Here is a 27,798-nt window from a genome sequence, read left to right as displayed (position 1 = left end):
GTGATTTTATCGTCGGCTGATGATTCATCCAACCTAGAGATCGAAGACACGCCACCTCCCTCTTTGCCTAGCCTGAAGCCCGTCACTTTAGATTCCGCATTCCAGGGTCGACTTGTTGATTCCAGAATCGCGAATGATATTCCCCAGCCCGACCCCAACATTAATAGATTTCTCTCCAGGTGCAGGGAACCCTTTCTGGACGTAGTGGGTGGCGTTCTCCGCCCATTCAAAATTTATCTTACATTGGCCGCGGTATTTATTAAGGAGGATCCTGTGCAGGGGCCCATCAGTGATAGCTTCCACTTCGCCTCCAAAAGTATCCCTGTTTTGTTAAGTGAGGACCTAGCAGAAATTTTCAGTTTCACATTAGTTTCTGTGCTTATGGAGCATGTAAGTGAGTTTGCTTTGCGCGGGTCTGGATGGATGTTGAGTCATGTAAAACATCTCGACATGCATGTCTCTGCATACCGACCATTCACGGTGGGGGCCGCGCATACAAAGTTGCCTGCATTTTTGTCTAACCGCAAAGCTTGTGTAAACATCGAGACTGACCGTGAGATGTGCTTTCTGTATGCCGTTATGGCAGGTGTGACGCCGGCGGCTGGGATGGTTACTCGTACTGGATCGTATCCTAATCCTCTCGAGGTTTTTGATACGACCGGTATGACGTTCCCCATGACACTGCATCAGGTTAAGATCTTTGAGAGTCTCAATAATATTTCCGTGAACATTTATTCTTGCGTGAGTGATCAGGGAACGATTATTGACGAGGATTTTAACAAACCCACTGATGCAAGTATCCAGCCGATTTGCATTACCTCTATGCGATGTGATCGCCATGTGAATATTTTGGCTATTCGTGCGTCTGGTGCTCCCGCTCATCTCCATTTCGTGACTATTAAGAATTTGTCCCGCTTGCTTTCTTCTCAACTCTCGCGTGATCAACATACAAAGTGGGTTTGCGACCGCTGTCTTCAGTATTTCCATACTGCGGACAAGTTGAACTCCCACACTGATTTGTGCAGCCAACACACGGCCGTTCGGTCAGTATTCCCGACTGAGGAGACCAAATGGCTCGAGTTCACAAATGTATCCAAGAAGGAACGTATGGGCTTTGTCGCTTATTGCGATACAGAGACCTACTTGAAACCGATGTCCACCTGTTTACCGGAGACCGATGCCTCCAGCACCACGACGGTGAACGAGCACGTGCCTTATGCATGTAGCATTTTATTAGTTTGTTCGTACGATGCTTCGCTTACCAGATATGCGCACTTTGAAGGGGAGAATTGTGTTGCCGACATGGTCTCTACCTTGATTGATATGACTAAGTGGGTGTGCGCGATTTATGCTAAGACCGTTCCCATGAAAGCCCAGACTCCTGCTGTTGCTGCGCGGTTGGCGAGTCAGACACATTGCCATATATGTAATAAGACACTAGGTGACAAGTCAGTGTTGGACCATGACCACCTGACCGGTGAGATTCGTGGCTATGCGCATTCTAAGTGTAATATTGCATTTAGACTGCAGAAGAACCAACTGGTGGCTATTTTCCACAATCTTCAGAATTATGATGCCCACTTTTTGATGAGACCATTAGTCTCACGTCATATTGCACAACCTGAGGGTTCCTCCATTTTGGAGAACCCCGGGGAGGTCAGGGTTATAGGCACGTCTCTTGAAAGTTACAAGAGCATAACAAAGTACATACCGATTACCGGTAATGATGCGAGAGGAGGTACTCGAACAGTGCGTTTAAGATTCATTGACTCCCTTAACTTCCTAACTTCATCTCTGGATACTCTGGCAGGTAATCTCTCGCCTGCTCAGCTGAGCCTCACTCGTGTCCAGTTTCCAGAAGACGCACAGTTTGATCTAGCTCGTAGGAAAGGGGTGTTCCCATACGATTTCGTCACTAGTATGGCAGAACTGCAGACGACCTCACTACCCCCTAGGGAAGCATTTCATAATGCTCTTAGTGGGACTGACGTGAGTGACGGGGACTATGCTCACGCTAGATCTGCGTGGAATGTTTTCCGCTGTAAGACTTTGAACGATTACGCGTTGCAGTATTTGAAGGTGGATACGTGTTTGTTGGCTGACGTGTTCGAGAATTTCCGTTCAGTTTGTTGCCAGTCCTATGGCTTAGATCCGGCGCACTACATTACGGCCCCATCACTTGCGTGGGACGGTTTGTTGAGCAAGTCTGAGGTGTGTCTGGAATTAGTCACCGATCCAGATATCTATCTTTTCTTGGAGAATGCTGTTCGGGGTGGGATCACCAACGTTAGTCGGCGCTATGCGAAGGCTAACAATGTTTACATGAGCGATTATGACTCCAGCCTGCCATCTTCCTACATCTGTTATTTCGATGTAAATTCTCTCTATGGTCATACGATGCTTGGTAAGCTTCCGGTGGGCAACTTCCAGTGGGTGCAGGAACTCGAATATGCAAACTGGAACTTTAGCACCATGGACACCGATGGTGACTGCTCATGTTTTATAGAGGTGGATCTATCCTTTCCGCGTGAATGTCATGACCGGCTATCAGACCTGCCGCTTGCACCCGTGAATGGCGTACCGGTGAACGGCAATATGTCAAAGCTCTTATTGACACTTGAACCGCGAAAGAACTATGTTTTACATGCAAAAACACTGCAGCACTACCTTACGTACGGGGCCGTTCTTGACAATGTTCATCGTGTTTTGCGCTTTGAACAAAAATCCTGGATGGCGTCGTACGTACGGTATAATCTGAATTGCCGTGCTCAGGCAGCGAACCCCTTTGAGAAATCCTTCTATAAATTAATGAATAATTCCGTTTTTGGCAAATCTTTGCAGTCGCCGCGTAGGGAGCGTGACATACGTGTGGTTTCGCGGTACGATACCATATATGGTGCGGCAGAGTTGATAGGTCGTTTGTCATTTAAGGCAAGGCGGATCGTCGATGAGAATCTGGTCCTCATTGAGTTAGCCAAAGGTTCGGTAACCTTCAACAAACCCCTTTACACTGGTGTGGCCATCTTAGATTTATCCAAATTGCATCTCTATGATTTCCACTATAACTATATGCAGGTTAAGTTTCCCTTTCCATCTCTGCACCTGCTTTACTCAGATACCGATTCTCTTCTGTACCACATCGAGTGTCGCGATGTGTATTCTTCGATTCTCCCCGATTTGGCTTCTCGATTCGACACTTCGAATTATGCTCCAGATAATGCTCAAAGGTTTCCATCAGTCAACCACGGCATGACTGGTGTCATGAAGGATGAAGCCGCTGGACGCATCATTACTGAGTATGTTGGTCTTCGCCCCAAACTTTATGCATACAAGATGGACGATGGTGCTTTTACGCTTAAAGCCAAGGGTGTGAAGGCCAGTGTACTCAGCTCGCTACTTTTTGAGCAATATCTGGATTGCTTGCAAACAAATTCACGGGTTTGGGGGACTCAATATCATTTTCGTTCACGAAATCACATTGTTTGTACTGAACGCGTGACTAAGGTGGCGTTGTCATCAGGTGACGACAAGCGGAGCATTTCCGATGATGGAATTAGCACGCTTCCATGGGGACATTACCGTCTAGATCCCTGAACCTGAGTTCCCCACATAATAAGAGATTCTAACTTTTTTTTTATTTTATAATTTTCCAGTTTATTTTTTTTGTACTATCCTCATACCTTGGTACGCTCAATAAGCATTGCTGCTCCGAGTCGAGTTGTAGGAAAACAACAGCACTCCAAACTCCTCCTCCGCTCGGAGTGGCCAACTGGGTAGATGGCAACCAACTTCGATTCATTGCCTCCCCCTTCAGCCATAAAACATTAAGAATGTTGGACAGAACTCATGCACTACTGTACTGCGCATGTGGAGATAAAACCATCGGTATGTTTAACATGTAGAGATTGCACTCATCTTATTTACACGGTTCAGATAGTGAATCTGATAGTTTTCTTTAAATGCTAGTCTGTTTAATAATTTAAAGTAAATTTGAGTCTATCCTGATTTTAAATGCTAATGTGGTTAAACTTTGTTGCATGTCATCTTTCCGTCAAGACCAGGTCAACTATAGTCTTCATTCTGTCTCTGACAATTCCATAATGAACATGGCTGCTTTTGAGGAAATGCGCGATTGCATTGAATATGCGCTTCATGCTTGCATCGGCATGAATATAGATGCGATAGTACACCATCTAGAGGTCTCCGCGATCAATTTGTTCGCTGCATTTCCAGAGGAATACGAGTTTCTAACATACCTTTACAATGGTATTATAGCATGCTTTGAAGCTGTAATGGAGGCTCAAGAGCAAGTGGAGCCAGATGATGGAGTGGACAGCGGCTTGGGAGAGAGTGACGGTGAAGCATAATGCTTGCGCCCTTGTTAAACATGGAAAATAGGCCTCTCGGGGAAACTCGCCATGTATAAAAAAAAGGAGTTAACGCATCTAATGCTGTACCTCCTGAGACATAGTCTCTAAGGTGATGTGGAAAGCAGCATACCACTATAAATTCAAACACAAGTTTTTATTTATTTATTTTTTTTTTCAGCTTACACTCCAGAGAATCTTCCGCCACGTCGAGATGAAGAGAATGAGACTACACATCATAGTTATAAATTCACTATCACTAAATAATAATAATGAGCTTACACTATTATTAAATGCATTACAGGAAAGCTAACACTAAAGTATGCCTATAAGAAAAAATTTATTATGCCTGCTTCTGATGCATATAAAGGAACACATATCATGATCATTCAATATGGTGCACTCTGTGCATGTAAGGGAACAATCTTTTCGGTGCACTCTGTGCATGTATTGGAACGAGTCCTTGGGTGTATCATGTGCTTCCAAGATGGTGGGGCTGTTGAATCCAAGATGGCGGAGAATTGTTTAAAGGTTGTAATATTTTTTAAATTTAAATATCGCGCCCTCTGGTAGCAACACTTGTTACTAAATATATCGATTAGCATTCGACCTATCGAATGGTGCTGCGCCCTGGCAGCTAAAATATGAAATAAAAGTAAATATATCGATTAGCATTCGACCTATCGAATGGTGCTGCGCCCTGGCAGCTGAAATATGAAATAAAAGTACATATATCGATTAGCATTCGAACTATCGAATGGTGCTGTGCCCTGGCAGCTGAAATATGAAATAAAGATGGCGACGGTGGCACACTCTGGTAGCCAACTTGAGAATCAAGATGGCGGCGCCTCTGGCAACTAATTTTTGAATTTGCCGCGCGATACTAGCGACATCTACCAGCCAACTTGAGAACCAAGATGGCGGCGCCTCTGACAACTAATTTTTTGAATTTAGCGCCATCTGGTAGTCTGTGCTGGAATTAAAGATGGCGGCTGTATAATAATTTTTAATTTCAAATGTGGCGCCTTAGGTATGCATTAAGGAAGGCAAAAACACCCTCCCCCCATTTATCATAAACTTGCCGTCAGTACATAGCATATATAGATTATTTATTCCACCATATTCCAATTGGTCTCGTGGTCTAGTGGTCAAGGCGTCCGCCTCGTAACCACGACATCCTGGACGTTTTCACGTCCCATGGATCGAATCCCAGCCTCGGCACTGAAAATATTTTAGTTAAAATAAAATAATACCTGCTGCTACCTGGTGGCGACCAACAGAATTATATGACGTCACACAAGATGGCGGCCTCCAGCAGCCGAAACAAGATGGCGACCAGGAAAAATCAAGATGGCGGCCTCCAGCAGACGAAACAAGATGGCGGCCAGAAGAAATCAAGGTGGCAGCCTCCAGCAGACGAAACAAGATGGCGACCAGGAAAAATCAAGATAACGGCCTCCAGCAGACGACACAAAATCATGACGTCACGATTCGAAGTTGGTGGAAATTTCTAGAAATATAAAATGGCGGATTTGCGGATTTGCGATTTGCGGATTTGCGGATTTGTGAATTTGCGGATTTGCGGATCTCCGGATTAGCAGATTTGCGAATTTACGAATTTGCGGATTTGCGAATTTGCGGATTTGCGGATTTGCGGATTTGCGGATTAGCCACTGGATTAGCGGATTAGCCACTGGATTAGCGCATAAAAAACTGGATTTGCACATAAAAAACCATAAAAAAATGCGTAAAAAACCATAAAAAATGGGATAATCCCCGGATTACCCCGCTCCCCCCTCGCCTATGTTCCAGAGTCGGCACGCTCTCCCTACTAACATACGTTTTTAAATTATATTTATAAAAATTGCTGTTTTTAAACGTTTAACAGATAAATACTGCTTCCCCAAGTTAAAGTGACTTACGGATATAACATGTCGTGTGCGGATAAAAACTTCAACTTACAAGTTGCAGTAACCAAGGAAAATATGTTCACATTAAATTACAAGTGCATCCTGCAGGTTCTGGATAATAAGGTGACTAGAACAATGTTACCATATCAAATGTTGAGAGTATCCTCTAGTATCCAGGTATTAAAGATGGGTGTCATGGTAATGGACAGCAATGAGGAAGGATATGTCACCTTTTTTTTACAAGTACATTCATCGGGAATCTAACTAACTCATTAACGTTTGTGACGTTAACTGATTTTTTTTTAAGTTTATTATTTATATTCTAAAGTTGTTATGCATTATTTATTTTTACTAAAAACACACTTTTTGGCCTTGTGTTCGAACCCAATTCGACGACATAAGTGGATTCTTTATTTAAATATATTTAACGCTTTATACTTTTTGTTAGTTTTTATATCAAATATATCAGCAATGATGTAATATAAGATGCCTGTGCGTATAATTTCCTCGAATTCAAATTGATGAAATTTTCTAGAGTCCAGTATGGTGGATCCAAATTGTGGCAACGTGCGTCAAGTTGGCGACCACACATTGGAATTTCAAGGTCAAAATTTGTCAAAACTTAGTGCTCGATTTGTGCTAACTTAATTAAAGGTAGTAACTTAAAACTTTTTTTTTTAATTTCTCACGGGTTTAACTAACAATTGGTGATTGGCAGGAGAACACACTTCTAGCTTATCACTTACAAACTGCTGAGAAAATGTCACAAAATCACTAGCCGGCCTGTGTAACTCTCACAAAGATTCTGAAAGAGATGATAACAAAACACTACTACCAACTCGAAAATATTTTGTACTATAACGAAAGTATCTGAGATTTAATAATAATATTTTACGTAATTAACGTATAAAACAGAATTTGTGCTGCATTACGTAAAAAGTTATAGCATTTATAAAGTTGGTCGCCAACTTGACACACGTATTAAAGTCATCCAAGATGAGTCCATGACATCATCAAAATTTGTGGATGTAACATCAACCGAGATAACGTGCAAAAATAAACACTACATCATCATCTATGTGCTTGGACCTACCAAGCTATACTTATCTAAATTATTTGCATAATATTTTTATTGATTCTTTTGAGATGCTCTCCAAATTACTGGTGTGTTCAGTAGTGGTTCGTAGACAGTTTTAATAATTCGTTTTATGAATCCCACACTAGGTACTTTTTATTTTGTTTTAAGGTTTTTAAATCATATAAAAATTTTAATTCTATTAAATATTATTATTATAATTCATTCATTATGAATTTTAATACTTAAAAATAAAGGCTAGTTTTTTAAGTGTCTTAATTTTTCTGAATTATTGTAAAATAATTTTCCAATTGTATTATCTTATTTTCTAAATCATAACACAGAAATCTTGTAATTCGAATCTAATGAGTTTTAAGAACCAGCACTCCCCCTTCCGTTGACATTAGCGTGGTTACTGATTTCAAATATGTAATTAATTATTTTCCCAGATTAAAATTTAACTGCAATAAGGAAGTAATGACTTTTGCTGTAAATAGGATTCTTATTAATAGCTGCATCTTCTTGTTCAGTACTTATTTCAGCCCATGTAAAAATTTCCATTAAAATTTATGCAATACGGAGGAAATTTGCAGCACGATGCTTCAAGAATAAGGAAAATAGGTTTTTTAAAAGGAAACAAGTTTATGTTTAACTTGATGTAAGCTTTTGGACATACGCCATTGCTTAGCACATGTATGTCTGCAGAAGAAAACTACAAAAAAACACAAATGACAAAAAACACTAATTAAGCAAAAATTGCTGTTGTCAGGATTTAACGCCCCACAATATTCCACAACAGGAATATGGTCAACAAACAAAGAAAAAACAAAAATAAATGGACTAACAGAACGAAAAAACCCCACAAATGATAACAGCGCAAAAATTCCGAACCCAAAAAAATTCAGCACAACAGTTGAAACGAGACAAAAACACAGCAAAACGAAAATACGAAACAAACACAATAGTTTTCCAAAAACAAAAACACCTGTGTTTCCGTACCATGTGCGTCTCTGCCTGAGGACGGGAGCAGATAGCAGTTCCCGAAACGTCGCTTGTTTCTGTTTTAGAAAACTGCTGTGTTTGTTTCGTCTTTTCGTTTGGTCGTGTTTTTGTCTCGTTTTGACTGTTCTGCTGCATTTATTTGGGTTCAATATTTTTGTGCTCTCATCATTTGTGGGGGTTTTTTCGTTTCTCTTTTGTTTTTGTTTTTGGAAAACTATTGTGTTTGTTTCGTCTTTTCGTTTTGCTGTGTTTTTGTCTCGTTTCAACTGTTGTGCTGAATTTTTTTGGGTTCGAAATTTTCGTGCTGTCATCATTTGTGGGGTTTTTTTCGTTCTGTAAGTCCATTTTTCTTTGTTTTTTCTTTGTTTGTTGACCATACTCTTGTTGTGGAATATTGTGTGGCGTTAAATCCTGACAACAGCAATTTTTGCTTAATTTGTGTTTTTTGTCATTTGTGTTTTTTTGTAGTTTTCTTCTGCAGACATACATGTGCTAAGCAATGGCGTATGTTCAAAAGCTTACATCAAGTCATGCACTCCCATTGCACAAATCTTTCAAAGATAATAAGTTTATGTTTATAAAACAGGTCGTTTGGAAAATTCCTGGGCGCGAATTGAATAGGTGGTACTGGCAGCTTTTGTTGAGGAACAGTACTAAATAGTGACAGTTATTAAAAGTATACTGTGCCTTTGCAAACCTGCAAAGTTGCGAAAGCGGAAAATACCATTTAATTTTGAATTTCGCTTGCAATCCAGTGTCTCATTTTGTCATTCGTAACTACAGTGGTGAGGCTAAATCAAAAGATAATTATTTACAAAGCAATTTATCAACAGGAAATCTTAAGAGCGCTGGTTAGATAAGTGATATTTGTTTTTTCAATAGCTTTCCTTTTATCATTTGCGCTGAAATGTTCTGAATGCTTCTGTCACAAAATCAATTGTTAGTCTATTTCTAATGACGTAAAACATGAAAACTAAACGGTAGGTTAAGTGAGTTATACATCTTCAGGTACAACATTTTTTTATTGCGTGCCTTCTTTTTTTATTGATCTCCCAGTCATTGCACAGTTCAATCAGGCGTAACTAAAAACATCATAAATGTGTTTTTTTTTTGTAACTGCATATAATTGAAAGTAAACATAGCCCGGTTTACACCTTGAAAACTTGGCAGCTAATCAGTTAAAAGTAGTTACTTTTACGACCTAATATATAACTGAATGTGCTACATTATGAATGTTTGAACAATGAAAAAATGTTTGATTTATTTTATTAAATTAAAATATATATTATTATGGTGTAAAAAAGCATAATTTTATTTGTTGATAAACTGACATTGACACACGGTCGTAACATTCATTTAACTCCCTCATCCTATGGCAATGTATAATTTGTCAACTGTTAGAGGATAAACATTGACTACCAAAAATGCCAATAGATGTTAGCATATATGTCCTACATGTTGGCACAGCTGAAAGCATAGGTAATGTGTTTGAACTTAGTTACAGGTCAATAAAAGAATCGCGAATATAATTATTTTTTTTATCAAACATTTCTTAAACTGCGTTTATTTCATTTTAATGTATTAACGTTCGAAAAACATATCTTATATCTGAGGTATATATTTAGAACACAAAATATGTAAAATATATATTTTTTTATTAAGCACATTTTATACATAGTATTGTGACGTAACAAGTCACAGCGGGATATTCAAATCTGTCAACAATAGATTTTATTTATTATTTGTTTTCATATAGTTTATTTATAATTCATTTATTTTTGGACATTACACTGCTCTCTGGACTGATAGACTCTATGATATTATAACAGGAGCATATCAACAATGGTTTTAACAATATTCATTATTATGAGGCGGCCAATCAAAATCCCGCATTCGATTTTGGCACATTTTTGAAAGATTTGTTTGTAATTTAGAAAAACTTCTGGTGATGCCATATTAAGAAGGACATTCAGTTTTTGTGGTGAGTATGTATATCGATTGCAATCATTTTGAAAGTTGTTAAAAAGTGTTATAAATAAGTTGATTCGGTCGATGGAACCTACGAAGAAGTGAGTAAGCCTATTTTAATAACAGTAAATACACTTAAATCGGAAGTGCTTTGCGTCCGTAAATACCGACAATGAACAGCCACTTACGATTGCAAACTGAGATTAATCGCTAGTAAACGTACTTTTGATGCAGGCCATAACACTATTATCAGAGTTAATCCTTTTCTCATCTCCTTAGAGGTCTGAGAAACTAACAAGATAACAAATCTACCCTGAGCTAAGCCACATGAAAACAATTTAGGTTAATTGAAAATTTAACGTAAATTTCACATTTTTTTGTAATTCTTTTTTTCTTTTCAAGCTGATAAAACTGTCCCTCGTGTGCATAAATAACATCAAGAACTTTTTCAAGCCATTATTTGTTGTGATAACCAGATACAGAACATTTGCAGTTAAATCTGCGCACGGGGTAAATTTCAGGTCGATTAACAAGATAAGGCTAAACACAGTTTTGCTGAATATAAATTTGTATTTTACTTTTAAATAACTATTTTTTCATTCAAAGTTTGAATATTTAAATAATAGTAGTTATACTGTCAATCAATGCAGGTGTTATTAAATTACACCCGTTTAAGGTATGAAATCTGAGAGTTTTTTAAAAATTTTGATAAAAGTAAACGGTATCTAAGATACCTGGCGCCCTGGCAATATTAGAGAGAGAGTGTGACTGTGTGGTAGGTTATGTATACACGCCCTATTAAACCTACTACAAATCAGTCATGGAGTTAGTAATGTATGCATATGTATAGTAGTATATAACATTCGTGGCAGAATCGGTACATTAAGTAAAGGTAGCTGATATGAAGTCATTATAAATTCATAATTTTAATTGTATGTAGACGGAAGTGTATTTAAATTAATAATTTATACTGACACAAGTTTTGCCTGTACACTAGTTTTTTTTTTTTTTCCTATTAATATTCAATGAAACAATAGTAGTAGGCCTAGTATGTTTTGGGGGCTCCTGCGCCAGGGTTCAGGGTTGTGGTGCCGGTGCCGGTGTCCGCCATCTTGGATTCTGACGTCACGGCGGCTATCTTGGATGTGTGTGACCTTGACCTTTGACCTTGACCTTGAAATTTGACCCTCTAAACTTGTCAAAATTCGCCAAAATTGGACAAAATTTGCCCAAAATTCCTCATAATTCGCAAAAATGTACATTTTTGTGGAAAAAAATTCCGCCAAAAAATCTCAAAAAATTCCACAATTCAAAAATTAGGATTTCGAAAATCCTCAAAAGTCGCTTTTCCTTAGAAACCACGAAAATTCCTAAAAGAGGCTTAAGCATCCTTGTCTACAGCCTCCGATAAGCCTCTGACGTCATCTAGGATTATGACCGCCATCTTGGATTATGACGTAACCGTTGCAATTTCCGTTATGTCCGCCATCTTCAAAACCCGTAATTTTTATGTTAGAAAATCAAAAAAAATTTTAAAACTTAAAAAAAAATTTAACTAATAAAATATTGATAAAAATATTAAAAAAACATACTTTCTCGACATGGAGCTCGGAGTCCTCGGTTCGAACCCAGTGAGGGCAAAAAAAATTGGCAAACAGATCCTTTCCTCACAGTGGCTGCAGGCAGACTGACCCCCACCACTTATGTAAAAGTATATATAACTTCATCTAGTATGACGTCATGTCCGCCATCTTGTCTTCGTTTGCTGGAAGCGATCATCATTGTATTGTCTGCTAGAGTGCGCTGACGCCATGTTAGTTTAATTCTTACCCGCTATAATGCAGTAATAATTGATTATTACTAAGGTGCCAGCCATCTTTAAATGTGGGCGCCATCTTGAAAATCCGTAATTTTTATGCTAGAAATGCGGGAAAAATTTCAAAATTCATTAAATAAATTGGCAATAAATATTCTGATTGATTAGATCGATTCCCGTCCTTGGATCGATCCCTAGACGATGCAAAACATTTAATTTTATGTAAAAAATAATAATTTTAATAAATAATGATCAAAGTCCTAAAAGAAGCATAGTTTCCAAATCAACCATCATCCTATAAGCCAGTACGACCGTCATCTTGGATATTTGTATTTATTATCCGATTTTAATGAAAATAATTTAAAATTCATTAAATAATTCACTCATTAAAGTAATGATTGATTAGATCGATTCCCGTACTTGGTTCGATCCCTGACCGATACAAAACAACTTAAATTTAAATATCAGAAAAGTGTCAGGTTCGAGGAATAAAACACAAGTTATTTTACAAACATAATATTTATTACATAATTTCTATTCTACTACAGGACCACTTGCGAAAGCCAGCAATCTTATAATCATTTAGCCCTGCATAGAAGCGAAATGACTAATTCGTAGCTCCAATCGGTTTATACTAGACAGAGACCAACCAGAACCGTTACTAACATAGTCCTCCTCTTCTTGACAGAGTTTCTGGGCACCGTGTTTAACAGTTTGCTTCTCATCGTCAGAACTGTGAATTGTAACAGCCGATGCCTTGAGAGAACTTCTCTAGGTCCTCGGAATGGATACGATTTACCATATAAACAGTTCAGTCACAAGTCATAATTTAATTTCCTTCCGTTGTTACTTCAGAAGTAAGCTGATTGATTATGTTCTACCTGAAATACTCAAGAAAAATAAAAATGTCTTTAGCTCCAAATGATCAATCAACTCCAAATGCTCCAAAAGGCTCCAAATGGTTCACAGCTCCAAATGGCTCCAAATGGCCTCCAAATGCTTAAGACAGCTCCAAATGCTACAACAGCCTTCAAATGCTCCAAATGCTACAACAGCCTCCAAATGCTCCAAAAGGCTCCAAATACTTCTACAGCTCCAAATGGCTCCAAATGCTTAAGACAGCTCCAAATGCTCCAAAATGCTCCAAAAATTCCAAATGGCTCCAAATGCTCCAAAAGACTCCAAATGCTACAACAGCCTCCAAATGCTCCAAAAGGCTTTAAATGCTTCAACCGCTCCAAAGGGCTCCAAATGCTCCAAAAGGCTAAAATGGCTCCAAAAAGCTCCAACAGCTCCAAATGGCTCCTAATGCTCCAAAAGGCTCCAAATGCTACAAAAGCCACCAAATGCTCCAAAGGCTTCAAATGCTTCAACAGCTCCAATTAGCTCCAAATGCTCGAAATGGCTACAAATGCTCCAAAAGGCTCCAAATGCTACAACAGCTTCCAAATGCTCCAAATGGCTCAAAATGCTCCAAAAGGCTCAAAAATGCTCCAACAACCTCGAAATGCTCCAACAGCTTCAAAAGGCTTCAGCAGCTCCAAAAGGCTCCAAATGATCAATATGCTCCAAATGCTCCTTTTTTATTTGGCTCCAACTGATGTCAATTACCATTCTTATCGAACTTGGCATGATTACTTACATGTCTTTATTAGTATACATTTTGACTGGCAGTGGTGACGTTTTGTACACCTTTAAGTTATAAGTTTTATTTAGAAATCAGATTTCGATAAATGGTAGAAACCATTTTGAAAAAAAATGTATTAATTTATCTTCAAGTTTATACACATACATTTAATTTAAGCCATTATTGTATGTAGCCAGCTTCCCTCAGTTCTTTGAGTATGAAGGATATTTCTTTAATGTTAGAATAGTTTCCTGCACATAGCGAACCATGTAGTAGTCTTAGCCTGTCAACCAATATGTTAGGAACTTCCCATGAGGTATAATCAATCTCTACTGCTACGTTCATCATTCTTGCATGTTTATAATAAATATTATCATCTCTGGTGTCTTTCGTTTTAACACTAACCACAAGGTCACTTTCGTCATCGTGCCAGTGATTATCACAAGCTTGATCAGGATAATTTATTTTATTTCGTCGTTTCCATCGTTTTGGTCTCAAGCCACCGTCACAGTCTTCGCTCTTGCATGCTTTTGGTGCTTCAGCACAGTACTCAATCATGTCAGCCTTAGATGTGTCAGCACAGTCATCGTGCATGTAAGCTTTTGATGTGTCACCACAGTCTTCAATCATGTCAGCATCACAAACTTGATCAGGATAATTTATTTTATTACTTCTTTTCTATCGTTTTGGTCTCAGACCGTCATCGCAGTCTTCGATCTTGTCTGCTTTAGGTGCTTCAGTACAGTACTCAATCATGTCAGCCTCAGATGTGTCACCACAATCTTCTATCATGTCAGCTTCAGATGATTCATCAAAGTCTTCGACCTCGTAAGCTTCAGGTGGTTCTCCATCTTTCACATTTTCATGGAGACGACTAGATATTGGAGTAAATATCTTTTCATTTCTAATGTGGTTGCAACTTTCTTCGTTTGTTTTAAATTTTAAATTATTATCTTGATCAAGATCAGTATTTTTAGCATTAGCTTTTTCGCCTTCGTTCCTCTTCCGCGATGTTGTAGCCCAGTCTTCGTTATCTTTATTCATCTTAATTGTACAGGTCTTGCAATGTCTATCCAAGTAATATCTTCGACCAAAGGATTTCTGACACTGACTGCAATGAAATGGTTTTTGACAAGGACCCAAATTACACTCGTTTCTCGCATGTCGTTTAGCATTCTTTCTCAAGGTTAACACCTTGCTACAGTATCTACAGTGATGACGTTTTGATACAGCTACAAAACCCGAATCAGGATTCATATTAGTTACTGAGACTAATGTCTGAAGCATACTAAGAGTTTTAAATTAGGTCTATTAATTAAATATAATTTTTTAATTATTTCATCAGCGAGAATTAATTTATCTCATTCAAAGCTACTTGTTGCAAGTAGTTCTGCTTTTCAAGGAAGGACGAACTTCTCCTTGGAGTCTAGCGAAGCCATACTTCTTTTGCGATCGTTAGTGAGCATCCCGCATTCCGCACAAAAGAACTAAATATTATTTACCTGCAAGTAACATGTGTCGACATCTGTTGTTGAAAAGCAGAACTACTTGCAACAAGCAGCTTTGAATGAGAAAAATTAATTAATTCTCTGATGAAATAATTAAAAAATTATATTTAATTAATAGACCTAATTTAAAACTCTTAGTATGCATCAGACATTAGTCTCAGTAACTAATATGAATCCTGATTCGGGTTTTGTAGCTGTATCAAAACGTCATCACTGTAGATACTGTAGCAAGGTGTTAACCTTGAGAAAGAATGCTAAACGACATGAGAGAAACGAGTGTAATTTGGGTCCTTGTCAAAAACCATTTCATTGCAGTCAGTGTCAGAAATCCTTTGGTCGAAGATATTACTTGGATAGACATTGCAAGACCTGTACAATTAAGATGAATAAAGATAACGAAGACTGGGCTACAACATCGCGGAAGAGGAACGAAGGCGAAAAAGCTAATGCTAAAAATACTGATCTTGATCAAGATAATAATTTTAAATTTAAAACAAACGAAGAAAGTTCAACCACATTAGAAATGAAAAGATATTTACTCCAATATCTAGTCGTCTCCATGAAAATGTGAAAGATGGAGAACCACCTGAAGCTTACGAGGTCGAAGACTTTGATGAATCATCTGAAGCTGACATGATAGAAGATTGTGGTGACACATCTGAGGCTGACATGATTGAGTACTGTACTGAAGCACCTAAAGCAGACAAGATCGAAGACTGCGATGACGGTCTGAGACCAAAACGATAGAAAAGAAGTAATAAAATAAATTATCCTGATCAAGTTTGTGATGCTGACATGATTGAAGACTGTGGTGACACATCAAAAGCTTACATGCACGATGACTGTGCTGACACATCTAAGGCTGACATGATTGAGTACTGTGCTGAAGCACCAAAAGCATGCAAGAGCGAAGACTGTGACGGTGGCTTGAGACCAAAACGATGGAAACGACGAAATAAAATAAATTATCCTGATCAAGCTTGTGATAATCACTGGCACGATGACGAAAGTGACCTTGTGGTTAGTGTTAAAACGAAAGACACCAGAGATGATAATATTTATTATAAACATGCAAGAATGATGAACGTAGCAGTAGAGATTGATTATACCTCATGGGAAGTTCCTAACATATTGGTTGACAGGCTAAGACTACTACATGGTTCGCTATGTGCAGGAAACTATTCTAACATTAAAGAAATATCCTTCATACTCAAAGAACTGAGGGAAGCTGGCTACATACAATAATGGCTTAAATTAAATGTATGTGTATAAACTTGAAGATAAATTAATACATTTTTTTTCAAAATGGTTTCTACCATTTATCGAAATCTGATTTCTAAATAAAACTTATAACTTAAAGGTGTACAAAACGTCACCACTGCCAGTCAAAATGTATACTAATAAAGACATGTAAGTAATCATGCCAAGTTCGATAAGAATGGTAATTGACATCAGTTGGAGCCAAATAAAAAAGGAGCATTTGGAGCATATTGATCATTTGGAGCCTTTTGGAGCTGCTGAAGCCTTTTGAAGCTGTTGGAGCATTTCGAGGTTGTTGGAGCATTTTTGAGCCTTTTGGAGCATTTTGAGCCATTTGGAGCATTTGGAAGCTGTTGTAGCATTTGGAGCCTTTTGGAGCATTTGTAGCCATTTCGAGCATTTGGAGCTAATTGGAGCTGTTGAAGCATTTGAAGCCTTTGGAGCATTTGGTGGCTTTTGTAGCATTTGGAGCCTTTTGGAGCATTAGGAGCCATTTGGAGCTGTTGGAGCTTTTTGGAGCCATTTTAGCCTTTTGGAGCATTTGGAGCCCTTTGGAGCGGTTGAAGCATTTAAAGCCTTTTGGAGCATTTGGAGGCTGTTGTAGCATTTGGAGTCTTTTGGAGCATTTGGAGCCATTTGGAATTTTTGGAGCATTTTGGAGCATTTGGAGCTGTCTTAAGCATTTGGAGCCATTTGGAGCTGTAGAAGTATTTGGAGCCTTTTGGAGCATTTGGAGGCTGTTGTAGCATTTGGAGCTGTCTTAAGCATTTGGAGGCCATTTGGAGCCATTTGGAGCTGTGAACCATTTGGAGCCTTTTGGAGCATTTGGAGTTGATTGATCATTTGGAGCTAAAGACATTTTTATTTTTCTTGAGTATTTCAGGTAGAACATAATCAATCAGCTTACTTCTGAAGTAACAACGGAAGGAAATTAAATTATGACTTGTGACTGAACTGTTTATATGGTAAATCGTATCCATTCCGAGGACCTAGAGAAGTTCTCTCAAGGCATCGGCTGTTACAATTCACAGTTCTGACGATGAGAAGCAAACTGTTAAACACGGTGCCCAGAAACTCTGTCAAGAAGAGGAGGACTATGTTAGTAACGGTTCTGGTTGGTCTCTGTCTAGTATAAACCGATTGGAGCTACGAATTAGTCATTTCGCTTCTATGCAGGGCTAAATGATTATAAGATTGCTGGCTTTCGCAAGTGGTCCTGTAGTAGAATAGAAATTATGTAATAAATATTATGTTTGTAAAATAACTTGTGTTTTATTCCTCGAACCTGACACTTTTCTGATATTTAAATTTAAGTTGTTTTGTATCGGTCAGGGATCGAACCAAGTACGGGAATCGATCTAATCAATCATTACTTTAATGAGTGAATTATTTAATGAATTTTAAATTATTTTCATTAAAATCGGATAATAAATACAAATATCCAAGATGACGGTCGTACTGGCTTATAGGATGATGGTTGATTTGGAAACTATGCTTCTTTTAGGACTTTGATCATTATTTATTAAAATTATTATTTTTTACATAAAATTAAATGTTTTGCATCGTCTAGGGATCGATCCAAGGACGGGAATCGATCTAATCAATCAGAATATTTATTGCCAATTTATTTAATGAATTTTGAAATTTTTCCCGCATTTCTAGCATAAAAATTACGGATTTTCAAGATGGCGCCCACATTTAAAGATGGCTGGCACCTTAGTAATAATCAATTATTACTGCATTATAGCGGGTAAGAATTAAACTAACATGGCGTCAGCGCACTCTAGCAGACAATACAATGATGATCGCTTCCAGCAAACGAAGACAAGATGGCGGACATGACGTCATACTAGATGAAGTTATATATACTTTTACATAAGTGGTGGGGGTCAGTCTGCCTGCAGCCACTGTGAGGAAAGGATCTGTTTGCCAATTTTTTTTGCCCTCACTGGGTTCGAACCGAGGACTCCGAGCTCCATGTCGAGAAAGTATGTTTTTTTAATATTTTTATCAATATTTTATTAGTTAATTTTTTTTTAATTTTTTAAAAATTCCCGATGATCTAACATAAAAATTACGGATTTTGAAGATGGCGGACATAACGGAAATTGCAACGGTTACGTCATAATCCAAGATGGCGGTCATAATCCTAGATGACGTCAGAGGCTTATCGGAGGCTGTAGACAAGGATGCTTAAGCCTCTTTTAGGAATTTTCGTGGTTTCTAAGGAAAAGCGACTTATGAGGATTTTCAAAATCCTAATTTTTGAATTGTGGAATTTTTTGAGAATTTTTGGCGGAATTTTTTTCCACAAAAATGTACATTTTTGCGAATTATGAGGAATTTTGGACAAATTTTGCCCAATTTTGTCGAATTTTGATAAGTTTTGAGGGTCAAATTTCAAGGTCAAGGTCAAAGGTCAAGTTCACACACATCCAAGATAGCCACCGTGACGTCAGAATCCAAGATGGCGGACACCGGCACCGGCACCACAACCCTGAACCCTGGCGCAGGAGACCCCAAAACATACTAGTAATAGTAATAAACATGCCCTAATTCCTTTAACCTGGCAGTTAAAAACATTATTATTGACTGCAATAAATAAGCGTTATAAAACAAAATAGTCAAATTATTGAATATTTCACTATCTTTTCCATGGTTTAAAATAAAATATATTTAAATGAAACACCAATTAAAATATAAAATATTTCGTAATAAATGCTCAGTATTATCTCGAAAAACATATTTCATATCTACAAAAATAATCATAGCCATGTGTTGTACAAAGTTACAATAGCTCACGTGTACCTATTACAAACTATTTCTTGGCAGCTGGTTTCCAAAGACATCTTTTATGAAAGTACGGAATTTTTTATTTTATTCTGTGCGATTGAGGTGTTTCTATTTGTTCTCTCTTTCTCTCTCTCTCTTTCTCTCTCTCTCTTTCTCTCTCTCTCACTCTCTCTCTCTCTCTCCCCCCCCCCCTCTTTTTTTCTTTTACCAAAACAATCTAATTTTGAGTACGCTATTGGTCACAACATGCGAACCATGCACCACCCAGCCACAAAACCAACAGATACGACACTGTGGACAAACACATAATTATATTGTTATGTTGTTTATTATCCATTTTACAAAAATATCCAATAAAACAAAACAAAATAAATTCTTTGTGACCATAAACCCTTCTTAAAGACTTCCAATTTTTTTTTTGTGTGTGTGTGTATTGTCAGATAGCAATGTCCAATATACATGACCCTAAACCTTTCACACACGCGAGTTTCAAGTCTTCACAATCAACAGACAGCGGCTAGTATGGAAAACATGCGTGAATGCTTTCCCAAATGTTTTCCAGCGTATTGTCATGCGCAAAACCGGTCCTGCGTAAGTTGACACACCATGCTGTGCCTTTTGCAATATTACTCTACCACTCATGTTTATCGATCGTCCACGTGCCACAGATTTCTGCGCAAACGTGACGGGGATATTTCAACGTCAATATTAAACGTGTGGAAGAAAACGAAACCCAAGGTGTCTTTCTGTTAAAGATAAAATCTTTGCTCCGTACGTAATGCATATGTTCGTTGTCGGCACACACCTTTTCAACTCACCGCATAACTGAATTTAGAGGATGTGCCTATCAAGGGTGTCTCTGGCACATAGAGTTTGTTGGGGACATAAATTAAATTTATTAATTAATTAAATGCTAGTATCTCCGTCGAGTTAAGTATAAAACGTCTTTTTATTTTCAAACTATGCTTTGTGTGTAATTTTTATTTGACACCTGATCTTCTACTGTATGTCATCACAGTAAATAAATGTATTATATAAACATAAAAATAGTATAAATAAATCTATTAGATGTATTCCACATAACTACCTTCAGGTAACATACTAAAGTGTGCCACTGAGTTGTGGGGAGGGGATGGTATGTTTATACAAATCAATAGAGAATGTTCTAGCCTTCAAGACATAATGTATTATATAATGGGAATCTTGCGCTTTTCAGACAGGAAGTCTTCAAGGTCTTGTGGTTGTTATGAATGAAGTTATCAGTGATTAGATGAATGAGCTTTTTTTTAATGGTATCATTTCAGATAGTTCGTGAAATATTCATCTGAAGTGTTTATGTTGAGCAACAGGTTGTTATCTGAAATATCTTAGCCTTTTTTTTTAAAGGAAAATATTAAACCCACGCATGTACTGATTAAAGCAGTCGATGGTTCACGTAATAATGTTATATAATGCAGCTGGGTCATCTATATAAGGTGTCTATTCTCTTCAGGTGAGCACAATACTTGTAATTCAATATCTGCAAAGGTAAGTATATTTTAAACTCGTTATTAGAACAAATTCTAACCTGTAAGAAATTTGAGCAATAGCTTACATATTAAAGCCCTTTTTGTTTAATTGCAGCTATTTCTATTGGATATGTAATAATCAAATTAAAGAAGTAATTCCTTTGAAGGAACACAAAAAAATGTGTCAGTTTTTATGTTGTTAAAGTTGTAAATATTATTTTTAATTATTTGACAGTTGCACTTGTACATCAATTCGTTGCCTATATTTTTATTTGTGTGTCATTATTAGCAAAGTTCATGAAGTTACTATGAAAACAATGGGTTATGATTTATTACATTGCACAAATTAAATCCATTATCTTTTTATCAATTTTAACCAAATATTGGTTTTAGTGTACACTTAAATATAAATAACAGTTAAATATCCTAAAAAAATAATTAATTAACAGTGATAAAATAATTCTGAGGTAATTTTTGTAGAACATTTCAAATGTACGTACTGTTCATTTTCTCACTAAAGTATTATTTTATAGCCATATACTCATTTTATAAGTGTCTTTTTTTGGCCATAGCAAATACCATTTAACTTGGCAATTATTCTGGTCTCTGAAAGAGTCTAGAAGATAAAGAAAATTCGTATTTTACTTTTATTGAAAAGGCCGTGTTCAGAAATTTTGATTTTTGTTTAAGAAAATTATAAATTTATTAAGTGTATAGGTAAATTTTAAATTGAAGAACCAAATATTTCTAAAAGTGTATTGTTATTATTCTTTAAGTTTTGGTGATGCTTGATAATTAATGTTTTTTACGAAAGCTTCTTTGTATAGATGAAAGACTTTCCCATCAAAAACAATTTAAAAAAAATAATAATAATCTGAGGATATTTGTATAATTTAGAGAGAAATTTGTCCGAAATATAATTTTTAGGTCAACGTTTATGTCGCTCAAGATGATGGTCACCCCCTGGCATATAAACCTAATACTAACTATACTTCATTGATGCATTGTAACTTTTGAATTGTATTTACCCAGTTACAAAACAATTATTATCTTTACCATTTATATTTTAATTCTGTTGAATCTTAAAACATTACTGTCAAATTTTGGTTCTCTTTTTTTACAGTTTCATCCCACTGGTAGAATGTATATTTCTTCTTCTTTTGATACCATGAATTAAAAATATAAATGTGAAATCAATTAGTCACACTAATTTTTGAGTCTACGTAGGTATGTGTATAATATTTCGGGCTTATTATGTGGTGTTTACGTGTTATTAAACTAGTATTTATTTATATAAGTATTTCTGGTAGTTTCCAACAAAAAACAATCACATTCCGTCACAATATGTATTCTTGACCAACTAACGTGTGCATTTCTTAAATGATAGATTAGTTAAAACTATTTTATTGATTGCATTTAACAATATTAAAATCAAACCTAATATACGATGCTTATATGTAAATTTTATGCGTGTTTGTCTGTAATAAGTAAACTCAAACACTAATCAAACAAAAGCTTCACCTACATAAAACTGAATTATTCCAGATGGACATCGGCTATGATAAATTTATTTTAAAAAACTATAATGGTGCCTTAAGATATAGCAAAGTTTGTAACTAGAAACAGATAAAAACGAAAAGTTTTGACGGCTTTCTGCGAGTTTATTCCGAGTAAAACGTGTCAGATAAACGTCGATACGAAATTTAAACTTCACAATAATGGAAACGAATTTTTGATTGAAACTTAAATCATAGGCTACTCCCTATTACTATCACTATCGTGACCCCTGTGGCATTATGTTGTCTTTATAAATATAATTTAATGTATGTTCCCTAAGTATCTGTGATCATAAGGGAAGAAAACCACCCTGATTCGTCCAATACATGGGCGATAGTTTTTACAGTTCTATGACCACATTGCTTTGTCGTTCGTGCAACAACAGCATTAACTACGAGGCCTCACGTGTTTTGCTTCGCGGAAAGAGAGAACAATCGGGCCATTTTTATTTTTTTATTATCATTAACTTCATATTTACCATCTTAAGATTTTCATCATAGTAAAATAATTTAGTCAATTTTCAACAAAAAAAATATATCATTACCTACCAGAAAATCTCAGTTGACTTGAAACAGCTCCGCTGCTGTACAACAGAAAATTAGGCGTCTGAATAGAAGAGTGAAGAAGACAGACGTACATTTGTTTCACGTTTTAGCGGCTGTTTAAAGTTCGAATCACTCAGAGAGACTTTAGATCGTGAATGACAGAGCATACTGACTCGGGTCAAGTGAAAGCAGCGATGAAGCCTAGAGATACCCTCTATTCGGATTCTACGCACATCTCAAGCGCATTGCAAACCGCGCTCAGTGGCTTACCGTCCGTGGTAACAGAACATGTCCACTCCAAACTAAAGAAACAAGTGCAGAACATTGTGCATGATGCACATATCCGAGAAACTAGGCCTACTCTGTACCGCGGCATGCTACACAAAAATACGAACGGAGTGTGTTTTTAAATACTATAAAAACTTAGATATTAGTATTGGCAAAATGGTCAAAGTGTAGGCCTCAAGTGAAATGGAAAACTTTTGGCCCGGACACAATTTATTTATTTATATAATAGTTAATTATTTATCAACTAATAAAGAACACATCTATAGACAGTTCTAACCATGTTAATTTTCAAACAGAGTCCTAGGTCACACTAATCGTTAACATGACAATCATACCGCGGATTTCTTATGTTTCGTTCCGGCATGGTTTAAATGATGAGCTTCAACTCGATAACTGTGCAAAATAACATCCTTAAGATAACTCATATTGCTTTTTTTTTTTAATCACATGAAGAATGATAGTAACAAACTAATTATCGTGCTGGAAATGGAACCAGTGTAGTTGAAACAATTTTCATTTAATTTTTTTATTACTTGTTGCACTAGCAATTCCACTTAGATTTAAAACACTGCAATTTAGAAACCTTACTGGGAACTACTTCAGAATATTTTTAAAAAAATTCAATATTGAATTTGAACTATTTTTCCCTTAAGCAGGAGTCCTCAAAAACCGAGTGTAGTTAAAAAAAAACATAAGGAAATGGCCAGTTTGATAGTACGAAATGCTTTCTCTTTTTAACAGAGCGGCGTGGCGATACAAAACTTAAATCTATACTTTCATATAAGCTTATAAATTAATATATACTACATTTCGGCGAACATTTTTACTACTGCTCAATTTTGCGCGCATTAAAATTATATGATTACAATATAGCAAATAAAGTCTGAATAGTAATTAACTTCATAATTATACAGTCAATCCGAACTCCAAAACTAACATATCACAAGACAAATAAATTTTAGCTTGATGAGAAATTTATAACTACCCTTTAAATAAGTAGTACCTACTATTAATTAAAGTTCTAAAAAAAATTATAAATTAAGAACGGTTCGTAGAAACAGTTACTCGACTCGGGTCATACACTAATGCGTACGCATGGCATAAAATCTTTGCGGCGTACAGTTGTTTACACTGTCATTTCGAGAAAGTGTGGTGTTTTTTTATGCGGGGAACCATGGCCCTTACATTCGATTACGGGCCCTGAACCCAGGATCGCAGAGGGCAAACACCCCCCCCCCCCTCACCCACCCTACAAAACACAATTATACAGTCAAGCGCTACATTATAATTGCATGCCTATCTCTTACCTTCGCTCTTTTTAGAATGTTGTCTAACCTAAACTTACAGGGTATAGTTATGTTTACTATTTTATAAGTCCAAAGTATCTAAGCTTTATTTATAAAATTATTTTACTTTAAAATAGCCACAGCGAGTATGTATATTTATTTCAAACACTGAGATAAAAAATAAAAGGAAAAAGCAACGGTTAACTTGATGTAAATTTTTGGACATACGCCATTGCTAACACTTTTAATGTAGAAGAAAACTAAAAAATAATATAAATAAATAAATAAAAAAAACTCAAAAGACAAAAAACACAAATTAAGTAGAAAACTGCTGTTGTCAACAGGATATAAACAAAATAAAATATTGTCAACAAGCAAAGAAAAACATGTACGTTTAGTAAATTTTTATTTGCCAAACGCCCGATCGTCATATTCGGTTTTTTTTGTTTGTTTTTTCTTTCTAAATAAATATGGCGGTTTGATAAAAGGATACTAATGGTCAGTTAGGTTAGTTTAGCTACATTATAAATACTTAAAAACATTGTGGACGGTTGATTTGGTTACGATAGCTAAATAAAATATACGGGAAAAAAAGCATGAACTTTGGGGAACTTCAGGTTTCGGCTCTCTCGTCTGTGAAAAGATGGCTTCACTTCTTTCAAGTCCTCACGCTCAAATAAACATAAACAGCCTTTCAAAACCCTTTTTCTAAATATTAAAATATATATAAACTTAAAGACTTATAAATAAATTAATTAAATTAAATTAAAATAATGAAAGTTATATATACCAACATGTAATTAAAAAGTCTGAAACTATTTAAAAGCTAAAATAAAATCTAAAACCATGTTTATATAATAAGCGCTGGGTGAAATGAAGCTTACAATTAATATTTTTCTTAAAAATTTAAAAGGCAAGTGGAAAAAAATAGTCTTTAAATAGTGCATAGGGCACGTACAGAAACTAGTAAACACTGAAAATATGTTCTGTTGTATTAAATAAACATATCAAGAGTGGAGAAATGTATGATGAATTGCATTATTTATTTCAAGGGATTCCCTAAGCATGCAGCAGCCACGCCATGTAAGTGTGATCACCATCTCCGTGATCCTGGCCCTGGTCCACGGGGGACTGGCGCAGGATCTGCGGAACGTGACGGAGCCCAAGACCCCGGAGACCTGCATCTCTCTGGAGGCTAGCGGCGGAGACGACACAGAAGCCATCCAGAACGCCCTCAACAACTGCACCCAGGGGAAAGCCGTGGCTCTCTCCTCGGGCATATTCAATGCCGGGCACTTCCAGATACCGTCCGGCGTGAGCCTTCTCGTGGACAGCAACGTGACCTTGAAGGCCATACCCAATCCGAGATTATACGGTCCTCATACCTGTGGGACTTTAACTGACACCGCAGGTGAGTGTAGACCTTTCATCGAGATCACTGATGCCAAAGGAACTGGAATCTACGGTAAAGGCACAATAGATGGACAGGGAGACATGAAACTGGTCGGTACGAACACGAGCTGGTACGACATGATCACGAAGTCACCTGCAGGGAAACACTACAACAATCCTCGACTGATAAAAATTAAGGGCTCTGAAGACATAACTGTGTATCAGGTCACGCTGAAAAATTCTCCTTATTACCATCTTACCACAGCCGGTACGAACGGCTTCACTGTGTGGGGCGTAACTATCATGGCTCCGGCAAACGTAGGGAACACAGATGCCATCGACCCAACTGGATCACAGAACGTGACGATCGCCCATTGCAACGTTAGTGTCGGTGACGACAACATAGCCATCTCAGCCTCACACGCTCCTGCTAGACACATCTCCATACTGAACAACTACTTCGGCTCGGGGAACGGCATGTCCATCGGCAGCGGCACGCACTATGGTGTCAGCGACGTGCTGGTCTCCGGCATGACGTTGGTCAACACCATTAACGGACTGCACATCAAGACCGGGGGCTCCGGCGGCGGCATCGTGACCCGCATCACCTACGAGAACATTTGTGTCTACGACGCAGAGAAACCCATCGACTTCAGCATGACGTACTTCGACTACATTGGTGCCAGTGAGGCAGAAATCCGCAACATCACTTTGAACAATGTAAGGATAGTCACCAAAGGGATATTTAAATTCAATGGTGTCAGCGATGCTAATCCAGTTATGGCCACAATGAACGATGTACACATTGCTAAAAACTCTAGGTGGCTATCAAATTATGCCCAAATAACTGGGTACATTTCAGTTGATGCCTCGGGGCATTGTGGATGGAATGGAAATATATAATAATTATTGTTGAAAGGTATTATTCTAGAAAAGAATTTTTTTTTCAATATTGCTTGCACTGCTGAAAAATAGGGATATTTCTTTCGATGCTGTTATGACTTACAGGAGACTGTCGTACCTTGGACATAGTGTACCTACCTTGGGAAATTTGTGTATTCTAAGAAGTGCTACCACCTAGCATTTAATCGACTAAATCCATCAGTAAGTTGTGAAAAACGATGCTTGGTGTCTCTGATGGCATTTTTCACGTTTTACTGTAAATTCTGTTACTGTTACTGAAACCGTGTTTTAAGTATAGAAAGTAAATATTTCATGCATCGTTCTTCTTCTTTTTTTTTTACAGAAAACAAAGCTTTTTTTAACATCATCACTTAGAGTCTGTTGCTGAATTTGTGAGTTAAAACAATATCAATTAAGTTTTATTAAGCTTAAGCTGCCATGTTTGTACATTTTCGCTACTTCTTGTACCTCTTCCAACAAAAAATCATGAACCATTAAACATTTTTCACGGTGCAGTGCTGTCCTTTATTAGTTACATATCACCCTGCCAAGAAGTGTGGCATTAAGAAGCCTCCGATTGATCCAGTTGCTACGAGAAAGTCTGTAGAAGTGGTTTTGGCACCTCCACCCTGTTAAGACGTTTTTCAAGGAGCTGGATGACAAAAACTTATTAACAGGAAAAACTTCTTAAGAAGGAAATAGTACAAAACAGTTGCTACATAAAAAAATTCATTAAAATGACATACTTAGGTTATGCACTGTTTTTTTCAGCTTTCTCTTTTAAAATTCGGGTAAATATTTACAATCGCGGTAGATGCCAAAAAAAATGCTAAAAATCCGAAAATACTTTTATTCTATGCTCTTTCACTTCCTCTTTTCAAATCAACCGGCGGAGATAAGAAATTCCAAATACTTTAGGAGATATCGAATTTTTTAATTTCATGATATGTAGAGTCGCGGTAGATGCCAAAAAAAAATGTAAAAAATCCTAAA

The 27,798-nt window shown here is 37.0% G+C and overlaps 1 protein-coding gene across 3 annotated transcripts; it reads left to right on the top strand.

Annotated features, from left to right (window-relative positions):
• The first annotated feature begins 20,717 nt into the window (after positions 1 to 20,717).
• On the top strand, positions 20,718 to 27,321 carry LOC134538837 (endo-polygalacturonase-like). 3 transcript variants are annotated; one of them, XM_063380368.1, is made up of 2 exons: positions 20,718 to 20,818; positions 25,563 to 27,320. In XM_063380368.1, exons 1-2 carry the CDS (start codon positions 20,778 to 20,780, stop codon positions 26,803 to 26,805), a joined length of 1,284 nt encoding a protein of 427 aa, XP_063236438.1. In that variant the 5' UTR covers positions 20,718 to 20,777; the 3' UTR covers positions 26,806 to 27,320. The 3 variants fall into 3 exon arrangements, with proteins under 3 accessions (XP_063236438.1, XP_063236440.1, XP_063236439.1); XM_063380370.1 differs by having other exon boundaries at positions 20,779 to 20,801; positions 25,563 to 27,314; XM_063380369.1 differs by having other exon boundaries at positions 20,807 to 20,853; positions 25,563 to 27,321.
• Positions 27,322 to 27,798: the final 477 nt, after the last annotated feature.

This window comes from Bacillus rossius, chromosome 14 (genome assembly GCF_032445375.1).
Source record: "Bacillus rossius redtenbacheri isolate Brsri chromosome 14, Brsri_v3, whole genome shotgun sequence".
Lineage (NCBI taxonomy): Eukaryota > Metazoa > Arthropoda > Insecta > Phasmatodea > Bacillidae > Bacillus > Bacillus rossius.
Note: the sequence above shows the minus strand (reverse complement) of the source record. Positions and strands in the feature narration are given on the sequence as shown.

Coding starts and splice junctions, on each gene's coding strand:
- LOC134538837 (XM_063380368.1), top strand. CDS start 20,778: ATGCAGCTGGGTCATCTATATAAGGTGTCTATTCTCTTCAG. Junction 20,819..25,562: donor AAGGTGTCTATTCTCTTCAG/GTGAGCACAATA, acceptor ATTTATTTCAAG/GGATTCCCTAAGCATGCAGC.